General features: G+C 39.9%; 1 protein-coding gene across 1 annotated transcript in view; it reads right to left on the bottom strand.

Moving 5' to 3' along the window:
• Nucleotides 1-21,011, bottom strand: part of MCM6 (minichromosome maintenance complex component 6) — a 43,539-nt gene extending 22,528 nt beyond the window's left edge. The window contains exons 1-8 of the mRNA XM_036858119.1: nt 20,807-21,011; nt 10,380-10,526; nt 8,933-9,043; nt 7,806-8,055; nt 6,308-6,473; nt 5,876-6,021; nt 4,978-5,128; nt 1,258-1,399 (exon numbers count right to left, since the gene is read on the bottom strand). Of these exons, the coding sequence (XP_036714014.1) occupies nt 1,258-1,399; nt 4,978-5,128; nt 5,876-6,021; nt 6,308-6,473; nt 7,806-8,055; nt 8,933-9,043; nt 10,380-10,526; nt 20,807-20,913 (1,220 nt within the window). The 5' untranslated portion in view covers nt 20,914-21,011. The remainder of the gene's footprint in view (nt 1-1,257; nt 1,400-4,977; nt 5,129-5,875; nt 6,022-6,307; nt 6,474-7,805; nt 8,056-8,932; nt 9,044-10,379; nt 10,527-20,806) is intronic.
• Between the last annotated feature and the right edge of the window lie 2,273 nt (nt 21,012-23,284).

The following is a 23,284-nucleotide window of genomic DNA, read 5'->3' on the forward strand; positions in this document are numbered from 1 at the left end:
TCAAAAGACTTAATATTGTTAACAAGCAAACATAATCGTGTATAATACCGCTCAGAGGCAACAATGCAGTACATCTTTCTGTGGTGGTGGTGGGAGAGGTGGGAGGCAGGGGCAGAGGAAATGAGGAGAAAAAAAAGAGAATTCTCTTAACACAGGACTGTTACCTTCAAATCTAGAACTCAGTCCCTGATATACTTGAAGGAAATAGTATTTAGTTACAAAACTTCAACTAAAAATGTTTCAGGTTCTAGAACATTGCCATGTTAAAAATTTCCCAAACAAATAAAGGAAAGGCAGCTTGATATAATATGAAGAGCACATGCTTTGCAGTCAAAATGCTGAGTTCTAATATTCATGGCTTAAGAGTCACTTGTCAGCTCTATGAAGTTAGGGAAATTACTGAGGCTCAGAGAAGTTTTGATTGCCTCCCTAAAAAAAGAGAATAATATTACATGCCTGTCTGGATGCTGGTAGGATAAGACATAACACACACACACACAGCACCAAGAACACAGCAAGTGCTCAAAAACTGGTTGCTATTATCTTGACCTCTAAGTTTCTTAAAAGTTTGAAAGTAAGCAAGTATTTTATTATAGCTTTTAAAAATAAGCAAAAATTGCTAAAGTAGTACTCATACTGATAAGTTTAGCATAAAATGTCTCATCTTTATCACACTGTTTTTGGAAAGAGTGTCCTATTTAAGAACCTTAAGGATGTTTGTATTCTTAATCTCAGCAATCCTATGCCTAGGAATTTACCCAAAGGAAAATAATAAAATAAAAACTTATACACATTATGATGTTCACTGTATTTGACCATTAAAATAAATTACTGTTAAATTGTCTAATATCAGGCTAGGGGAATGATTTTGTAAGTTATACCAACAAAAAACAACAATCGTGAAAATAAAGAAACATGGAAAAATATTTAGGGTAAATTAAAATTAAAAATATGCATGCTGTGACTTATAACCATGAAAATATATATTCATATAGTCAAAGACTTTTACACAAAGATTAAAAGAATTCTATGTGGGATTGGAATTACAATTTTTCCCTAATCCAAAAAATTGTAAAATGTTGTTACATTCTACTTAACAAATTAAGGTGTACTTAACCTAAGAGAGTTATATATTCAACAGTCATAATTTATACTCCTGCTCTGGTAAGGGCACACTGACTGCATTCTTGGTAGCACAGAAAGCCTGGAACTACGCATATTGTTTTCTCTGCTGTACTATCTCAGGCAAACACTTACTTGAGAAACTGGCTCTTAGCTGTACTTGGGTCACCAACAATGCAAACATTTATGTCCCCTCGAAGAGAGGTTCCTTCCCCTGTTGTCTTTGGAACACCACCAAAGAGCATCAGCAAGACACCCCGTTTTACTTCGTCATTGCCTGAAATGAAAACCCAAGGTATTTTTCAACATGAGGTTAAACAATTTCACAGGAAACTACAAAGGCATATTTACCAACCAAAAGAGCAGAGACAGCTGAAGCAAAGCTAAGACTAGAGTAAAAATATCTGGTTCTTGTCCTGTGAACGTAAAGTCACCCAGTCACTGTCCTAATGTCTTCACCTTATCATAGATGCCAATGCTCACCATTCTAAGAGCCTCTCCTTGTCCGTAAGTCCTACTTCCTAAACAAAGCCTTTCCCTATGTCACAGTCCTCAAATATCTCTCCCCATAAATAAACTATGTCCACTACAGCCTACCACATTTACTAGTTCTTTCTAAAGGCAAGTCTTACAGCTCTACCAAGAGTTTGAGGAAATGGTCCATGACTTACTTCTTTTGTATCAGGTACAGTGACCCATGCTGAATATAAATACAAGCTAATTGAACTGATATGGATTAGATAAGATGCTGAATGTGATTTACAGCTGCTTCTAAGAACTGTTTATAAATGCAATATAAGAAGGAAATGCACAATTTAAAAAAAAGACAACACCAGATTTTTAGAAATGTGATACGGGAAGAAACATTTTTCCGTTTTAATTATTATGACTTTCTGTGAATTCCATCAACAAAGTGCTAGGTACATTTATACAAAACACTCCTTAAAAGCAAAAAATTAAAAATCCATTCCATAAAGAAAATTTCTCTGACTCATAACCTATATGAAACAAATGTGTTGGAGGTGTGGTAGTTTTAAAATGGTCCACAAATTATTTGATAATCCTCTTTTCTAGATGGGGCTTAATTCTCCTCTCCTTAAGTGTGGCTGGGCTTAGCAACTTGCTTCCCACAAATAGCCTATGGTAGAAGTGAAGGTGTGTAACTTCTGACACTAGGTCCTGAGAAGCACTTTGCTTCCTCCTTGCTCTGCTCTCTTGGATTGCAGGCTCTGGGGGAAGCCAGCTGCTGTGTTGTGAGGACACTGAACCAGCCCAATGGAAGAGACTCATGTGGCAAGGAACTGAGGCTTCCAGCTGACAACTAGCACTAACATAAGCAGTGAGTGAGCTCCCTTGTCAGTGGATTCTCCAGCCCAAGTCAAGCCATCAGATGACTGCAGCCCCAGATGACGTCTCGGCTACAAACTCATTAGAGACTGAGCCAGAACCACCTAGCTAAGTCTCTCTCAAATTTCTGACCTATATTCTGTATGAGATAATGTTTGTTGCTTCAAGCCATGAAGTTTTGGGATAATTTGTTATGTAGCAACAGATTAATTTACGGGGGAATGGAGCAACATAAAATTTGACACCTACTCATTATAAGGGAGGACACTCTAAAATCCACAAAGGATTATTAACATAAAGAATTTCAGTTCAATTTCATTGACCAAATATTTAAGTAGAAAAAAAGGTTAACTTTCAATGATTAAAAGTATATACCTAGGGACTTCCCTGGTAGTCCAGTGCTTAAGAGTCTGCCATCCAATGCAGGGCACGCGGGTTCAATCCCTGGTCAGGGAACTAAGATCCCATGTGCCACGGTGCAACTAAGCCCGTGTACCACAACTAGAGAGCCTGCATACCACAACTACTGAGCCCGCATGCTCTAGAGCCCGTGTGCCACAACTAGAGAGAAGCCCGTGCACTGCAATGAAGAGCCCGCACACCACAATGAAAGATCCCACGTGCCGCAACGAAGACCCGATACAGGCAAATAAATAAATAAATAAATAAATACTTGTAAAAATCCCAATAGCTTAAAAATATATGTATATACCTAAGAGAAATACCCATAATCTTATGAATTCTTGCCATAACTCTAACTGAAAATGGAAGATAAGGATGGAAAAAACAAGGGTAAAGCATGAGATCTGAAAATTTAGTCAAATCCTCAACACACAAGGGGATTTAATGACAGTGAGCAGCTAGTAACCAAGAGCTAAGAAAATATGAAAGAAACCACAAGGTATAGGCATAGTACATATAACCAAAAAACATCAAGAAATCTCTCTCCACCATGAAAACTAAAAAGAAAAACAAGATCAGGATATTAATCTGGCATATTAGAATATACTTAAGTGCAGTTCTATCCTAAAGCCAGAAAAAAAGAAGACTAAATGACCTTTTTTGTTTTCTTTTTAAAAAACATTGTGGTAGAGTGACGGGGGCTCGGGGATGGCCGCCCTGCAGGCGCACAAACGGCTGTTGGGAGGCTGCTGTGTGGCGGCCGCCCAGACCTTCTCTGTCTGAGCCGCGGTTCCTGAGTCCGGGGTCCCGTTTCCTGGAACCTTCATATTTAAAGTACTACGTGAAAACGAAAAGAAAGGTGATGAATGCCGCCGGCAAGCTGAGATTGAGTCCTAATGAGGAAGCCTTCATTTTAAAGGAAGATTATGAAAGAAGACGAAAACTAAGATTGCTACAGGTTCGAGAACAAGAAAGAGATATTGCTTTACAAATAAGAGAAGATATAAAACAGGAGAAATCAGCAACTCACTCGTTTGGCAGAAGAACTAAGGACAGAATGGGAGGAATCACCAACTCAGAAAATAAAGAACTTGGAAAAACTGCATTTGGCAAGTTTAAGAAATATGGGAGAGGGGCATCAACAAGCCAAAGAAAATGTAAGTGAGCACTTATTTGACTACCTGCCTGTGGTAGTGATACTTGTTAAAAGTAGATTACAGTTGTTAGACACTTATAAAAATGTTTTCATGTATAGAATTTGCTGTGGGCAGTCCGAACTTTTTTGTAAATTTAATATAATTTAAGAATTCTGCTAGGTTCATTTCCTAGTAAGAGTCATGTCAAGAATAATCTATTTCCAATGATGTTTAAGTTAACATTATTCTCTAACAAATTTATGGTTACCAAAGGGGGAAGGTGGGGAGGATAAATTAGGAAGTTGGGATTAATATATACACAGTACTATATATAAAATAGATAACCAACAATGACCTAGTGGATGGCACAGGAAACTATACTCAATATTTTGTAATAACCTATAAAGGAAAAGAATCTGAACAAGAATATATATATGTATATAACTGAATCACTGTGCTGTATACCTGAAACTAACACAACATTGTAAATCAACTATACTTCAATTAAAAAAAAACAAACATTATTCTCTTCCAGTCCTTAACTATCTGTGTAAATAAAATAGTAACCTTCAGAAAAAAAAAAAAATTGTGGTAAAATATACACAACTTTTAAGTGGTTCAGTGGAATTAAGTACATTCACCATCTTTTATAACCATCACCCCTATCCATTTCTAGAACTTTTCATCATCCCAAACAGAAACTCTATCCATTAAACAACAATTCCCTATTTCCCTCCCCACCAGGTAACCTCTTTCTACTTTGTCTCTGTGAATTTACCTGTTCTAAGTACCTCATTTTAAGTGGAATTGTATAATATCTGTCCTTTTACAAATGACTTTTTAAAACCCCTTCTAAACCCACTAAAAAACTTTCATAATCTGATTTGTGTGTTTTAAGAAGTCACATGTTGCTGTTTTATAATCATTATTTTGACTTCAAGTTTATGCCACAAATGGATAGAACTCTTACCATGTATAGTAGGGAACAGGCTTGTACAAAGATTGTGGTATAGATTTTTATCTTGACTCATTTCAAACACTTTCTCCCATTCCTTCACAGTCATTTGGTTCTTAATGCTCTCAGCTGTCTGTTCCTCATCTCGGAGCTCTTTTCCTCCGAACTGAGGGGTGGAGAAGAAAGGAAAAAAATAGTAGTATAGAAATAGTCAAAATAATGTGAAAGAGAAGAAACATCACCACAAACGAAATATAGCCTGGGAGGTCAACTTCAGAATCTGCTGACTGTAAAGGTTTTTTAAAAAAATCTCCTAACCAGTACGGCCTAAGTTAAGACACTGAAGAGCTTGTCATTTGTCCAGTGATTTAAAAATAACAAAAAAAGCTACCACCATTGTTTTGTATTGCTATCTAAATGAATCTAGATGCTCATGAGATGAGCCATAATAAAATGTTAATCACTGATATGAAGATGAAAATGAAGAAACAGAATATTATGTTCACCACTCATTTTCCAAACTGTTCCTCACTGCTTTCCCCACCTGGAACAAAATCAAGCTCTGAACAACTAGAATACCAGGGGTCAATCACTCTCAGAAAGAGCAATATACTGTACTTCCCAGATTACTAAATTTTTCTACTTGTACTATCTCGAGGAACGTGACAGAGGAACTTTAACAATTAAAAACAGAAAAACCACCGTGAATAATAATAGTACCAATGCTCTTAAAGCATTGAGCTCTTATGTACAAAAATAAGACTTTTCCTTAAGATCGGGAAGACAGATGTGAAAAAATCTGGTTTTAAAACTAAAGAACAAATCTCAACCCAACCCCATCTTTAACACTGAGTTTGCGGCAGCCTCAGGGGATGCCTTTCTTAAGCTTTGCCATTCTACTAAGAAGACTCACCCTCGGGTTGGTTGGTGCAACACAGCAGGCAAGAAAGACCAGCCTGTATGAAAGATCCCTAACACCAAGTGCCCGGAGCCCTCGAATGCCTTCTGTCTCATATCCATCAACACCACTGACACGGTAATTAGTTTCTGCACGTGCTCCTGAAACATTGAATGATAGATTGTTTCACAGCTCAAATACTGAAGGTGCTGAGAATCAAAACTGCTCAGATAAACGAAACCTATAAATGCAAAAATTTCATTTAGGCTTTGAAATTTTTCAGAACAGTAGCTTTTATAGCAAACCAATTTGTTTTTATTCTCATCATAGTTCCTCGCTCACCCTCTGATTGGTAGCCAAAAATAAGACAAGGAAGATGCAAGAAGCTAGATACTCTGCAGTTCAGGTAACTGAGAATTTGTTAAATTTGAGCCACAGATTACCGACCTGGTATGCTAAGCTTAGACACGTCAGGCACAACAATCAGCGTCCCTGTAAAGTCACACTTGTCACCAGCTTGAGCTGACTCCACAGCTTCAGCCCTCAAGATCACTTCTAAACTGCGGGGGATACTCCCTCGAGGAAGCTCAGCTTGAGTCTCTTGAATACGAACCTATAACAAAGACAAATAAATGTGTTCCATCTTCCTCTAAATTGTCAGGGAAATTTTATGAAAAATTTCACATCTCTTATACCCTCCACCTCAACACAACTGTTAACATTACTTAAGACACACATATTTTTACTGTATTATTTGAAAGAAGTTGCAAAAATCAAGATACTTCACCCCCAAATATTTTAGCACTCACCTCCTAAGAATAAAGACAATCTCCTATGTAACCACAATACCATCAATCACACCAAGAGATTTAAATATTTAATTCCATAATGACTTCTTTATCTAGTCCGTCTTCAAATTTCCCCAGTTGTCAAGAATGTCCTTTATTACAGCTGTTTTTTTTTTCCCCAAACCAAGACCCAACCTGAATTCATATTTTGTATTTGGTTGTTATATCATGTTCTTTATCAAATATAAAGCATCTTTTACCCAAAGTTGTTGGTAAGAACACATGTTTCCTATAAACCAAGTATCAGAATAAAACAAGAAAACTAAGTAAGGACTAAAAACTGAATCTAATATAAATTATTTATTTTAGTCCGGTACTCATTCTCCAGTGCTTGAGCTGCTGCAACTTTTCTCTTTGCATATACCAGAGTTACTAAGCCCTGAAGAGCTTTAGCCCCTTCATTCTTACTGCTACCATGCAACTCTTGCCCAGTTAACTACAACTACCTATTAGTCTCTTGTTAAATACCACGCACAGTTGTCTCATCAATCTTCCTTTAACAAAGAAAAATTCACATCATCTGAAAACGTATTCCCCTTGCTTATCAAGATAGGTCCAAGCTTCTCAATCTGAGATTTAAGGCTCCAAGTACTTCCATGCCTCATACCAAATCATCTCTCAGATGATCTCCAATTTGGTTACTCTACTTTAATCATGATAATCCTCACTGCTATTGACAAGCATGTTCATTTTCATCTGTTCTTTTATTTATGCCTTCCTCCCTCCTAACCACCAACTCCAAGTCTTACACCAACAAGTCTCTACTTCTTCAAAAATCTTCCTAACTCTAGCTTGTAATAATAATAATAACAGTAATAATAATAATGGTTACTGTTTATTCTTTGACAAATACATTTTATTTGCCTGAAGGAGCTTCCAATCCAAGTTATTAAAGGTTAGAACACATTTATATACTGATAATTGAAATTTGCATTACAAATTTTTAGCTTAAATCTGTAGTCACACTTGACGAACCTTGACTTACATAAAAACTGAGTTTAACATTGCCTAAGTAAGCTTATAATAATAATTACAAGTGCCTAGAAGTGAATTATTAGCATAGGCCGAATCTGACCTAAAGAGAAATTAATAAGCACCTTTTGAAAATCAACGAATCTCGATTTATTTGTATCCAGCAGGAATCTCCTTCTGTTGGCACAAACTGGATTCCGGCAGATGTTTGGCTGGGTGTATCTGAATTGCTGTTCTACATCCTTGATCACTGTCTGACAGTCCAAGCACAGGAAAGTTCCGCTCACAAGCTCTGGATGAACTGGGTGAGTCCGTACCACCTGCCCACTGATGCGAGTGAGCAAACCAATTCTGGATGAGTTGAGTTCTCGAATTCTGTTTAAAGACAGATATTGCATTAGTAAGTATTCATTTTCAAACTAAAAATTTTCACTTTTAATGAGAGGATATTCAATGATAATTTATGCTTAAAATAACAACAACAACAAAATAAGAGACAAGGTATTCTTTGGACTCTCCTACAAGAATAATTTAATCAACATGCCCATTCCTGAAGTATAATGTACATGCATCCACAACAAAATACATAAATGAATAAATAAGAAAAACTAAGTAAAGGACATGAAAGAAATGCAACTACAATTATAAAACAGAATGATCCCATTTTTGTTTTATATGCAAATATATTTTTTTCTTACCTACATTTCTAAATAAGCATTTTCACAGTAAAGTTATCCTTGGGAAAAATTATCGGGACAAATTTTTTTCTGAACTTGAAGGTTTAGAAAACACTGTATTTCACAAACCCATTTTATATTAAATAACTTGTAATTTTATAAGTAATTTTAGTAGTTTAAGTTTTCAAAATATCACTTCAATTTCCTCCAACAAATTTATTCTTTAAATAACTGCTAAAGAGGAAAACAGTTTAAAAGCTATGCTATTTAAGCTCTTGACAATTCATTAATTTTTGTGACTGTTCTCAGTTTTCATATTTTCTCACTGAACTAATTTTTCACCTCAACATCCCTTAAAAGGTGTCCTAAAATACTATAATCCCCAGAAATTGCTTCACTTAACATACTTCCCATCCCGTTTTCCTGGAAATACATATTTTCCAAAACTAAATCTTCTGGATAACTGGATATAACTCTTTATAGACCTAAGACTACAACCTTCTGAGCTTTCTGCCAATTAAGTGATGCCTATACTATTTGGGGAATTTTTTTTTTTTCCAAGAAGGGTTTCTTACTTGTGTCTGGTAGGAAGATCTTGGAATGCAACATAAAAATCCTTGGCAAGAGGGATCTCTTTACGGTCTTTGACAAAGGTTTTCAAGGCCCGACATAGGTAAGGGTAAACTCTGAAAAACAAACAAAAAGTAAATCAACTGACAACTTCAAGAGGCTTACCAAGGGCTCCTTCCCCTTATGCTTCCCAAAAGCTGAAACTAAGGAATTTCATCTGGTTACAACCAAGCTTTAGAATTTAACTCTGCAGGAGTCTTCTATCATCTGGTCTAGGTTTAGAGCATCTTCAATCCTCTCCTATTCCACCATAAATACATCTAAGACAACAGAAACACCAAAGATAAAATGCTGTTCCTGAATACCTATTATTTTTAAATAATCATTTAGCATGCACATGGCAGGTCACTCCTCTGTCCAAGATGACTCTGCCTGAACCACCTGGGCAGTATACTATCTAGCAAGGCAGCCTCCCATTTGGTGTCAAGGCCTACTATTTTCTTCCAGGTTTAATTCTTGATTGATAGGAAGTAGATAAGGGCAGGGAAGGAATTTGTGTACTGATTTGAGAGCAAGTTGGCAGAAACGTTTCACTTGACTGGTTAGATGGAAGTGTGCACGTTCTCTTAAGTTTTAAATAGCTGAGGCAGCTTGGTTTAAGTGGTAGGATCTGGAAGTCCTCTGAAAAATCAGCTACTTTCAGGACACAGAACTGCGGCACGGTCTGTGCATGAGGTACAGGCATAGGTGTTTCCACCAACAGCCCTGACTTTCTACCTCCCTCTCACTTGTTAGTACAACTTTTCCTGCTACATACTATCACAATAAACTCTGCTGCTTATCCCTCCAACCATTCTTGATAGCTTGATAGCCATATATGACTAGAAACACCGAGACAAATCCTCCATCTCCCAGTATACCAGGTAAAAGAACAAGACTGTGACTGCTTACTCCTGGGTCTTCATTTCTCTTTCGTAACAGTCCACAGTGTTTATTTTAACCTGATTTTATTTAAACTAAGTTTTGTGTAGAAAGATATTTCTGGCTTTATATAGCAATTGAAAGCAAAACAAAAGCCTAATGTCTAATTTCTGCCAAAAAAATACCATTCAGCTTTTAAAATGTTTCAAGGGATTTTATATGATATGGGGAGTGGGAGTGGATTAAATGAATGACATAGCAATAGCACTGAAGCCTGACACAAAGTAAGCAATCCTCTTAACACCTGGAAAAACTACATAGAAAACAAAAGTTTTCAACATTCGCATGAGAAAAATAGTCAACTCCACAAAGGCCTAAATTAGTTCAGAGCAGCAATAAAATGACCACTGGCTGTATCAAAGGGCCTCTGTGACAGCTGCCTTTTTGCCTCACAAATGAACACTTCCGTTCTAAGAAGAGCTGGCTTCCCGGGGTCCATGTCTATTTAAAGTAAAAATTAATACACCAAACCTATAGAACTCCTCTTGAATGGTGGTGGAAAGTTGCTGGTTAAATTGCTCCAGGTCCAAAAAACTCACAACCAATGTGTTTCTCTCGGGACGAATTAACTCCTCAGCTAACTGCAAGTACTTAATTTCTCCATCGCTGTTCTGGAACCTGTAGATACATGCAAGTCAGATTAAACCGAAGCATTAGGCAGCAAAAAGAAGAATGTGAATGCCTGATAATTCAGCATATTGGTTAAAGACCATCAGCTTTAGGGTCAGACAGGCCCATTTTAGTAGTTGTATAACTTGGGGCAAGTTACTTACCTATTCTAAACCTGTCCCTCTTCTGTTTGAAAATAATAATAATAAAAAAGATTAGAACATCATCTTATCTCCTAAGATAACTGTGAAGATTAAATGAGAGAATGCCTTTCAAATGTTTTGTACAAAGCTGGGAACATAGGAAAACCACGTCTTAAGATTTAAATCTGAATTTCTTGATTTAACACTTTCCAATCTGAACTGTACACACCAACAATAAAAGAATAGTTAGTATTTGTTGATTAGAAAATATTAAATCAAGAAATCCAGGTTAGGAGATTGTTTCAAGATGGCGGCGTAGAAGGACGTGTGCTCACTCCCTCTTGCGAGAGCACCGGAATCACAACTGCTGAACAACCATTGACAGGAAGACGCTGGAACTCACCAAAAAATATACCCCACATCCAAACACAAAGGAGAAGCTGCAATGAGACGGTAGGAGGGGTGCAATCACAATAAAATCAAATCCCATAACCGCTGGGTGGGTGACTCACAAACTGGAGAACAATTTTACCATGGAAATCTACCCACTGGAGTGAAGGTTCTGAGCCCCACGTCAGGCTTCCCAACCTGGGGGTCTGGCAATGGGAGGAGGAATTTCCAGAGAATCAGACTTTAAAGGCTACGGGGATTTGATTGCAGGACTTCCACAGGACTCGGGGAAACAGAGACTCCACTCTTGGAGGGCACACACAAAGTAGTGTGTGCATCGGGACCCAGGGGAAGGAGCAGTGACCCCGGGGGAGACTGAACCAGACCTACCTGCTAGTGTTGGAGGGTCTCCTGCAGAGGCGGGGGGTGGCTGTGGCACACCGTGGGGACAAGGACACTGGCAGCAGAAGTTCTGGGAAGTATTCCTTGGCGTGAGCCCTCCTGGTGTTGCCCACCAAAGAGCCTGTAGGCTCCAATGCTGGGTCGCCTCAGGCCAAACAACCAACAGGGAGGGAACTCAGCTCCACCCATCAGCAGACAAGTGGATTAAAGTTTTACTGAGCTCTGCCCACCAGAGCAACACCCAGCTCTACCCACCACCAGTCCCTCCCATCAGGAAGCTTGCACAAGCCTCTTAGATAGCCTCATCCACCAGAGGACAGACAGCAGAAGCAAGAAGAGCTACAATCCTGCAGCCTGTGGAACGAAAACCACATTCACAGAGAGACAGACAAAATAAAAAGGCAGAGGACTATGTACCAGGTGAAGGAACAAGATAAGACCCCAGATAAACAATTAAATGAAGTGGAGATAGGTAACCTTCCAGAAAAAGAATTCAGAATAATGATAGCAAAGACGATCCAGGACCTCGGAAAAAGAATAGAGGCAAAGATCGAGAAAATGTAAGAAATGTTTAACAAAGACCTAGAAGAAGTAAAAAACAAACAAAGATGAATAATACAATAACTGAAATGAAAAATACACTAGAAGGAATCAGCAGAATAACTGAGACAGAAGAATGGATAAGTGACCTGGAAAACAGAATGGTGGAATTCACTACCGCAGAACAGAATAAAGAAAAAAAAAGAAAAGAAATGAAGACAGCCTAAGAGACCTCTGGGACAACATTAAACGCACCAACATTTGCATTATAGGGGTCCCAGAAGGAGAAGAGAGAGAGAAAGGACCAGAGAAAGTATTTGAAGAGATTATAGTCGAAAACTTCCCTAACATGGGAAAGGAAATAGCCACCCAAGTCCAGGAAGCGCAGAGAGTCCCATACAGGATAAACCCAAAAGAAACACGCCAAGACACACAGTAATCAAATTGACAAAAATTAAAGACAAAGAAAAATTATTAAAGGCAACAAGGGAAAAACGACAAATAACACACAAGGGAACTCCCATAAGGTTAACAGCTGATTTCACAGCAGAAACTCTACAAGCCAGAAGGGAGTGGCACGATATATTTAAAGTGATGAAAGGGAAGAACCTACAACCAAGATTACTCTACCCAGCAAGGATCTCATTCAGATTCGAAGGCGAAATCAAAAGCTTTATAAACAAAAGCTAAGAGAATTCAGCACCACCAAACCAGCTCTACAACAAATGCTAAAGGAACTTCGCTAAGTGGGAAACACAAGAGAAGAAAAGAACCTACAAAAACAAACCCAAAACAATTAAGAAAATGGTAATAGGAAAATACATATCGATAATTACCTTGAATGTGATTGAATTAAATGCTCCAACCAAAAGACACAGGCTTGCTGGATGGATACAAAAACAAGACCCATATATATGCTGTCTATAAGAGACCCATTTAAGACCTAGGCATACATACAGACTGAAAGTGAGGGGATGGAAAAAGTTATTCCATGCAAATGGACATCAAAAGAAAGGTGGAGTAGCAATACTTCTATCAGATAAAATAGACTTTAAAATAAAGAATATTACAAGAGACAAGGACACTACATAATGATCAAGGGATCAATCCAAGAAGAAGATATAACAATTATAAACTTATAGGCACCCAAAATAGGAACACCTCAATACACAAGGCAAATGCTAACAGCTATAAAAGAGGATATCGATAGTAACACAATAATAGTGGGGGACTTTATAACGCCTCACTTACACCAATAGACAGATCATCCAGACAGAAAATTAATAAGGAAACACAAGCTTTAAATGACACAGTAGACCAGATAGATTTAATTGATATTTATAGGACATTCCATCCGAAAACAGCAGATTACACTTTCTTCTCAAGTGCACACGGAACATTCTCCAGGATAGATCACATCTTGGGTCACAAAACAAACCTTGGTAAATTTAAGAAAACTGAAATCATATCAAGCATCTCTTCCAACCACAACGCTATGAGATTAGAAATCAATTACAGGGAAAAAACTGTAAAAAACACAAACACATGGAAGCTAAACAATACGTTACTAAATAACCAAGAGATCACTGAAAAAATCAAAGAGGAAATCAAAAAAGATCTAGAGACAAATGACAATGAAAACATGACAATCCAAAACCTATGGGATGCAGCAAAAGCAGTTCTAAGAGGGAAGTTTATAGCAATACAATCCTACCTCAAGAAACAAGAAAAATCTCAAATAAACAATCTAACCTTACACCTAAAGGAACTAGAGAAAGAAGAACAAACAAAACCCAAAGTTAGTAGAAGGAAAGAAATCATAAGGCTCAGAGCAAAAATAAATGAAATAAAAACAAAGAAAACAATAGCAAAGATCAATAAAACTAAAAGCTGGTTCTTTGAGAAGATAAACAAAACCGATAAACCTTTAGCCAGACTCATCAAGAAAAAGAGGGAGAGGACTCAAATCAATAAAATTAGAAATGAAAAAGGAGACGTGGGCTTCCCTGGTGGCGCAGTGGTTGAGAGTCTGCCTGCCAATGCAGGGGACACGGGTTCGAGCCCTGGTCTGGGAGGATCCCGCATGCTGCAGAGCGACTAGGCCCGTGAGCCATGGCTACTGAGCCTGCGCGTCTGGAGCCTGTGCTCCGCTACAAGAGAGGCCGCGATAATGAGAGGCTGGCGCACCACGATGAAGAGTGGCCCCCGCTTGCCGCAACTGGAGAAAGCCCTCGCACAGTAACAAAGACCCAACACAGCCAAAAATAAATAAATAAATAATAAAATAAAGAAATTCCTTAAAAAAAAAAAAAAAGGAGACATTACAACGGACACTGCAGAAATACAAAGCATCATAAGAGACTACTAGAAACAACTCTATGCCAATAAAATGGACAACCTGGAAGAAATGGACAAATTCTTAGAAAGGTATAACCTTCCAAGACTGAACCGGGAAGAGGCAGAAAATATGAACAGACCAATCACAAGTAATGAAATTGAAACTGTGCTTAAAAATCTTCCAACAAACAGAAGTCCAGGACCAGATAGCTTCACAGGTGAATTCTATCAAAGATTTAGAGAAGAGCTAACACCCACCCTTCTCAAACTCTTCCAAAAAATTGCAGAGGAAGGAACACTCCCAAACTCTTTCTATGAGGACATCACCCTGATATCAAAACGAGACAAAGATACTACAAAAGAAGAAAATTACAGACCAATATCACTGATGAATATAGATGCAAAAATCGTCAGCAAAATACTAGCAAACAGAATCCAACAACACATTAAAAGGATTATACACCATGATCAAGTGGGATTTATCCCAGGGATGCAAGGATTCTTCAATATATGCAAATCAACCAATGTGATACACCATATTAACAAACTGAAGGATAAAAACCATATGATAATCTCAAAAGATGCATAAAAAGCTTTTGACAAAATTCAACACCCACTTATGATAAAAAATCTCCAGAAACTGGGCATAGAGGGAAACTACCTCAACATAATAAAGGCCATATATGACAAACCCACAGCAAACATCATTCTCAATGGTGAAAAACTGAAACCATTTCCTCTAAGATCAGGAACAAGACAAGGATGTCCACTCTTGCCACTCTTATTCAACAGTATTGGAAGTCCTAGCCATGGCAATTACAGAAGAAAAATAAAAGGAATCCAAATTGGAAAAGAAGAAGTAAAACTGTCACCATTTGCAGATGACATGATACTATACATAGATAATCCTAAAGATGCCAGCAGAAAACTACTAAAGCTAATCAATGAATTTGGTAAACTTGCAGGATACAAAATTAATGCACAGAAATCGCTTGCATTCCTACACAGTAATGATGAAAAATCTGAAAGAGAAATTAAGGAAACACTCCCATTTACCACTGCAACAAAAAGAATAAAATACCTAGGAATAAACCTACCTAGGGAGACAAAAGACCTGTATGCAGAAAACTATAAGACACTGATGAAAGAAATTAAAGATGATACCAACAGATGGAGAGATATACCATGTTCTTGGATTGGAAGAATCAATATTGTGAAAATGACTATACCACCCAAAGCAACCTATAGATTCAATGCAATCCCTATCAAATTACCCATGGCATTTTTTCCAGAACTAAAACAAAAAATCTTAAAATTTGTATGGAGACACAAAAGACCCCGAATAGCCAAAGCAATCTTGAGGGGAAAAACACAGCTGGAGGGGCTTCCCTGGTGGCGCAGTGGTTGAGAATCTGCCTGCTAATGCAGGGGACACGGGTTCGAGCCCTGGTCTGGGAAGATCCCACATGCTGCAGAGCAACTAGGCCCGTGAGCCACAACTACTGAGCCTGCACGTCTGGCGCCTGTGCCCCGTAACGAAAGGCCACGATAGTGAGGCCCGCGCACCGCAATGAAGAGTGGCCCCCACTTGCCGCAGCTAGAGGAAGCCCTCGCACAGAAACTAAGACCCAACACAGCCAAAAATAAGTAAATAAAAAAACCAAAAAACAAAAAACAAAAACCAGAGCTGGAGGAACCATACTCCCTGACTTAAGACTATACTACAAAGCTACAGTAATAAAGGCAACATGGTACTGGCATAAAAACAGAAATATAGATCAATGGAACAGGATAGAAAGCCCAGAGATAAACCCACGCACCTATGGTCAACTAATCTATGACAAAGGAGGCAAGGATATACAATGGAGAAAAGACAATCTCTTCAATAAATGGTGCTGGGAAAACTGGACAGCTACACGTAAAAGAATGAAATTAGAACATTCCCTAACACCATACACAAAAATAAACTCAAAATGGATTAAAGACTTAAATGTAAGGCCAGACACTATAAAACTCTTAGAGGAAAACATAGGTAGAACACTCTATGACATACATCACAGCAAGATCCTTTTTGACCCACCTCCTGAAGTAATGGAAATAAAAACAAAAATAAACAAATGGGACCTAATGAAACTTAAAAGCTTCTGCACAGCAAAGGAAAGGATAAACAAGACAACCCTCAAAATGGGAGAAAATATTTGCAAATGAATCAACAGACAAAGGATTAATCTCCAAAATATATAAACAGCTCATGCAGCTCAATATTAAAAAAACAAACAAGCCAATCAAGAAATGGGCAGAAGACCTAAATAGACATTTCTCCAAAGAAGACATACAGATGGCCAAGAGGCACATGAAAAGATGCTCAACATCACTAATTATTAGAGAAATGGAAATCAAAACTATAACGAGGTTTCACCTCACACTGGTCAGAATGGGCATCATCAGAAAATCTACAAATAACAAATACTGGAGAGGGTGTGGACATAAAGGAACCCTCTTGCACTGTTGGTGGGAATGTAAACTGATACAGCCACTATGGAGAACAGTATGGAGGTTCCTTAAAAAACTAAAAATAGAATTACTATATGACCCAACAATCCCACCACTGGGCATATACCCAGAGAAAACCATAATTCAAAAAGACACATGCATCGCAATGTTCACTGCAGCACTGTTTGTGACAGCCAGGTCATGGAAGCAACCTAAATGCCCATCGACAGACGAACGGATAAAGAAGATGTGGTACATATATACAATGCAATATTACTCAGCCATAAAAAGGAATGAAACTGGGTCATTTGTAGAGACGTGGATGGACCTAGAGACTGTCATACAGAGTGAAGTAAGTCAGAAAGAGAAAAACAAATATTGTATATTAACATATATATGTGGAATCTAGAAAAATGGTACAGATGAACCATTTGCAAGGCAGAAATAGAGACACAGATGTAGAGAACAAACGTATGGACACCAAGGGGGGAAAGCAGGGGGTTGTTGTTGGTGGTGGTGGTGGTGGGATGAATTGGGAGATTGGGATTGACATATATACACTAATATGTGTAAAATAGATAACTAATAAGAACCTGCTGTATATTAAAAAAAGTGATAAGTAAAAAAAAAAAAAACTCAAAAAACCCAACTCTATTAATGATATAAAAAAAAAAAGAAAGAAATTCAGGTTAAAATCCAAAGATTTAATTTCTAAAGGGAAAACTGACAGATTAGCTGTTGGTTTAAGAACCAGAATACAAATAAATACACAGAAATGAGGTGCTTCAGCACCTAAGACCTCAGGAAAATGGAAACATACACACACACAAAGTAAAGCTGGTGTGTTTTTTCCAAAAGCGTATCATATGAACAATATTTGATTTTTGTTCTTCTAACATAACCATGCAGATTAGTTTTGAGAAAAAATCAATTTCTCCTTCAAATACAGCATGTTCTAACTGTTAAATACCTAACGAACAATATCTATCTGCAAAGCACTATGCCAGAGGTACCACAGGCTGGAAATGACAGCATTGTTCCTCTGCTAGGGTTGACACTCTCATAGGAGACATGGACATAAATGTCCATGACAAATGAACGAACAAAATGCAGTATACACATACAACAGAATATTATTCAACCTTAAAACAGGATATTCTGCAATGTCTCAATATGGATGAATCTTGAGGACATGGTGCTAAGTGAAATAAGCCAATTACAGAAAGACAAATATTGCATGATTCTACTTATATGAGGTATCTAAAATAGTCAAATTCAGGAATTCCCTGGCGGTCCAGTGGTTAGGACTCCACGCTTTCACTGCCATGGGCCTGGGGTTTGATCCCTGGTCAGGGAACTAAGATCTCACAAGGCATTGGGAGTGGCCAAAAAAAACCCCCCAAAAGTCAAATTCATAGAATCAAAGAGTGGAATGGTGGTTGGAGGAAGAGGAGAATGTGGAGGTACTACAGGCATAAAGTTTCAGTCAAGCAAGATGAATAAGCTCTAACAGATCTACTGTATAACAATAACACGGTACAGTTAAAATTTTGTTAAGAAGGTAGATTTCATGTTGTGTTCTTTCCACAATAAAATAAAAAGGAAAAAGAAAAAAAAGGAGGTAAAAGAAATGTGACAGGGGAATATAAACTAATTTTGCCTAACAGGAACATCTAGAAAGGCTTCATGCATATAAAAGGTAGTACTGGAATTCGGCGTTGAAAGAGTTTTAAAATTTGAAAGAAAAAAAATGAGTGGTGGATAGATTGGCTACAGATGTTCGAAAGTATGTGGCAAAGTCAGGAAGGTATTGGAGGAGTGTGGATAATGACAGAATGGCTGTGGAAGATCAAACTGGAAAGAGCAGCTGTGAAGAATTTGGATCTTATTCCATAAGCAATGGCAAACCAAAGTTGGTATTTTGAGAGGGAGTTAACATTTTTTCCCAACAAATACAGGGATTATTTGCCTTGTTCATCATTGTGCCCAGGAGTTAGCTGCATGGCAAACTGCAAGGAAGCAAAGGCAATTACATTATTTGTTAAAATCAAACATAATTGAGGACCTGTGTAATGTGGTGTGGTGGCTAGGTGGGATTAAGGATGGGATTTACATTCAGATGAAACGGCTGACAGGTAGATATATTACCAGACATGACAGAAAATGGCAGGTTGGGAACATACGGGAAGAAAGGATTGGTGCTGCCTGAAAGGTTTATAAGGTTTAACAAATGAGGTATGAATCTTTAGCTAGGCTTTGAAGGATGAAGAGCTGTCAGGCAGAGAGTAACACTGCCAAAAGTAGGGAAATATAAAGTAAACTATGGTTTTAACTCTATCAGAATTTCGTAAGACAGCAGAATTATTCACAGTAGTAAAAGCATGAAAACAACCTACATATCCACGGATGGATGAAGAGACAAACGAAATGTGGTATAGACATACAATGAAATACTATTCACCCTTAAAAAGGAAATTCCGGCACATGCTACAGCATGGAAAACCTCAAAGACACTATGCTAAGTGAAGTAAGCTGGTCACAAAAGGACAAATATTATATGACTCCAAGTCTGAGGTACCTACAGTAGTCAAGTTCATAGACAGAAAATAGAATGGTGGTTGTCAGGGGCAGGAGGGTCGGGGGAATGGTTTACCATTGTTTAGTGGGTGCAGAGTTTCAGTTTGGGAAGAAAAAAAGTGGTCTGGAGATGGATGTTGGTGATGGCTGTATAACAAGGTAAATGTACTTAACGCCAGTGAACTCTGCGTTTAAAAAGTTAAAATGGGGACTTCCCTGGTGGTCCCGTGGTTGAGACTCTCTTCCCAATAGAGGGGGCATGGGTTCGATCCCTGGTTGGGGAACTAAGATCCCGCGTGCCACAGGGCACGACCAAGAAAAAAAAAAAGGTTAAAATGGTAAAGGTTTTACCACAAAAAAAAAAAAAAAATTTCCTGCTATGTTATAAGCCTTAAAGACGTGGAAGTCATTAAGGTCCCTGAGAATAGCTAAAAGAAATTTTAAGGATGGGAAGCATTTTCGTAAGACGTGCTAATTTTTTAAAGCTTCACTATAACTAGTGCTAACAACTTAGTGGAGTTTCTAAATATTAGTAAAACCGCATAAGATTTTTTTTTTTTTTTAGAACTATGGCAAAGAGTCTCAGGCCAAGATGTCATCGAGGAGAACTTCAAATGCAAGAAATGATCAAATTTAAAAACTGAGCTCTTAAAAAAAAAAGAATTTCCTAAGACATTCCGCAGTGCTTCCACTTCTTCCTGGAGGCGGTAGAGTCCATACTCAGGGAAAGCAGAGCTATATCTGCACGATCTAAGAAAAGTAACTGGTGGCAGTGGCTGAAAGCCAGGGAGAGGGGGTTTGAGATGGCTGCAGCCTAAAAAAGGCAACAGAAAAAAAGAAAAGTGGGGTTTGGAGGGTTGGAAGGATAGGAAGAGACGGAGGGAGTGCGTTCAGCGCCATAAGCAGGTCGGCCCCTCGCCCGAGCATCTGTCAACCACGGGGTTCACTCCGGCCCTTTCAACTCCACGGGCTCCAGGGCTGCCAGGCCCTCGGTGGACCCCAGTCAGGCCCCCGCCAGGATTCATACGCCAGTTCGGCCTCCCCCGCGACCCCGCGGACGCGCGGCCTAACTGGACGAGTTACTCATCCCCACCCAGCCTCAGGGTCCGAACAGGGAACCGGGGGCTACCCGACCACCAGCCTTACAGGCTGTGAGAACTGAACGACGGGCCTAAAGCGCTCGGCCCAGGGCACTGCGCACGGCAGGAGTTTGCGGAAGGGCTCCAGATGGATTTCACCCCCGGAAACCAGCCCAGCCCGGCCCAGCCTCCTCCCCGCGGCCCGCTCTCCGAGGCGCGCGACCCCTCAGTTCCCGAACACGCGCGGGGCCCACGGCGCCCCCGGGCTCCGGAAGCCGCGAGGGGCCGGAGGGGAAGTTCCGCGGGTAAGGGGCGCCCTCTGACTCACTCCTCCAAGAAGTCCAGGAACAGTTTCTGGCACTTCTCGGCCACCTCGTCGCGGACTTCCAGGTGCTGGCTGCCGGCGCCCGGCTCCGCTGCCGCCGCGAGGTCCATCGCTGCCTAATGCTGACGGACCGCCGGCGCCACGCTGGAAGCAAGCAGAGCGTTGCTTCTCCCCGGACGCTGCCGCTCGGCGCGCACCTCCTCTGCCCCGCCCCTTCGCCGGAAGGCCAGAGCCAATCGTGGCGCAGGAGCTCGGGGATTTCGCGCCAAACCTGTCCAATGAGCGCGGCCTCTCCCTCAGCCCCGCCCACGGAGCGGAGATTTCGCGCCAAATGCAAAGACCCGAGAAAGCCGGGTGATCGGCCTCTGCGCCTGCGCAGTTGGTCGTGTCCGGGGGAAGTTTGCTGCTGGAGCGAGTTAAAAGATAAGATCTTTGCCCGGGGGTGGTTTTTCTAATATTCTTCAAATCGTTTCACTTATGTTAATTGAGCAAGAGGCGTAATGCCTTATGGAAGAGGAAAGTAAGATTCCGACCTCCTGCTTGAACCATCTAATTGGAGGACATAAACTGTAAACCACTGGCTGAAACCCTGTAAGAGTCAAAAGTGACGTAGTAACAGTACTAGGGGGAAGGGAGAGAGGGGAGTTGGCAGAATTATTATGGTTGGTGCTGACCGGGAAAAATCAGCGAATATTTGACGCTGTTGATTACTTCCTCTCTCAAACGCACTCTTGGCTTGCGTCCTCTTGACTTCCCCTCTCTTTGGCCATATTTTCCCGGCTTCGTTTCACTTGATTTTTCTCCTATCTCTTTGGTCATTCCTGGTTAGCCTCCTTTGTAGGCGCCTCTTTAGGGAGTCCCTTAAATGTTCTGGTCCCAGAGCCCTCTTTTCCCATAAAGGAGCTCTCTTGGGCGATCCCCTTCACTCACTTGTTTTCAATTCACCAAGGCCTTGGTGCTGATGACTTCTGAATTTGTATCACTAACCAGTTCTGTTTCCTGGGGCTCCAAGAAATTACAAGAAGCCTGGATCAATTCCATTTTTTGAGGCTTCCAAGCACATTAAAAAAAAAAAATTTTTTTTTAAATGCCGAACAGGATGACAGAAGCTACAGTAATTCTTTTTTTTTTAATGCACCTTTTTTTTTAAATTTTATTTTTATTTATTTACTTATTTATTTATGACTGTGTTGGGTCTTCGTTTCTGTGCGAGGGCTTTCGCTAGTTGCGGCAAGCGGGAGCCACTCTTCATTGCGGTGCGCGGGCCTCTCACTATCGCGGCCTCTCTTGTTGCGGAGAACAGGCTCCAGACGCGCAGGCTCAGTAATTGTGGCTCACGGGCCCAGTTGCTCCGCGGCATGTGGGATCCTCCCAGATCAGGGCTCGAACCCGTGTCCCCTGCATTAGCAGGCAGATTCTCAACCACTGCGCCACCAGGGAAGCCCTACAGTAATTCTTTTAACACACACACATAGAGAAAGACACTATTCACCAAATATTTACAAGGTTTCACCAAAAACTCATTGCTTGTGTGCTGTAGTGTGTTAGTGTGTGTATTGCCTCATTTGAAGGGGATGGGAACCCTTGCAGGCCTGTACCCCTCAGCCCTTCACCAGCTCCAGATCTGCCTGCCTACAGGACATCACCACTTGTATATACTTTAGGAACCTCAAACTCACCTGTTTGATGATATTCACAGCCCTTCTGCACTGGCACAAGAATGGATCCAGGAGCTATCTAGGAGCAGTTTGCTGACCAGATTCTGTCTCATTCTCTCAAAAGGCCTCCTTCTTTTCTTTCCCATTTTTCTTTTTCCCCCTTCTCTTTCTCTTCTATCCTCAAGGTAGATTTCCCAGAACTAAAGCACCGTGTACAGAAGGAAGAAAGCAAAGAACAGGAGTGCAGAGTTCCAGGCTAATTTACGGCTGTGCCCACTGAGAAACTTGGAACTTGCTCTTCTCGGCTGTCTACACCTCACAGGCCCTCCCTTCCCCCTTCAGACATGCACCTCTGGACCAGAATAGGAGATGAGGTCTCCTAGTGAGGGTAGTGGAGGTACCTTCCATAGAAGAGGAGGATGTGAGGTGTGAAACATATCTGAGCTGTATCCCAGAGAGCAGTATGCCTCTGTGTGTGTGTAAGCCTGAGACTGCTATCCTTAGAAAAGCCTGCTTGCAAGGTTGGCCTTTGGCTGGCATTTGGGAACTTGACTGGTAAACAGTTCCCTACACTGATATTACACTTTCCCTGAATGGTAAGGATGGCTCACTGTGCCTGAAATGTTTTTACAAACAACGTGGTTGATACTGAATATCTTCTGAGAGTCTGGAATCTTGACATGTGCTCGGTAGACGGTGCTTATGTGACCAGCCCCCAGTGACAACACAGGCTTCTCTAATGAGCTTCCCTGGTAGACACGTGTGTATTATTACAGTTTAATGCTGGGAAGGAATTAAGTGCATTCTGTATGACTCCAGAGGG

Source organism: Balaenoptera musculus, chromosome 7 (genome assembly GCF_009873245.2).
Source record: "Balaenoptera musculus isolate JJ_BM4_2016_0621 chromosome 7, mBalMus1.pri.v3, whole genome shotgun sequence".
Classification (NCBI taxonomy): domain Eukaryota; kingdom Metazoa; phylum Chordata; class Mammalia; order Artiodactyla; family Balaenopteridae; genus Balaenoptera; species Balaenoptera musculus.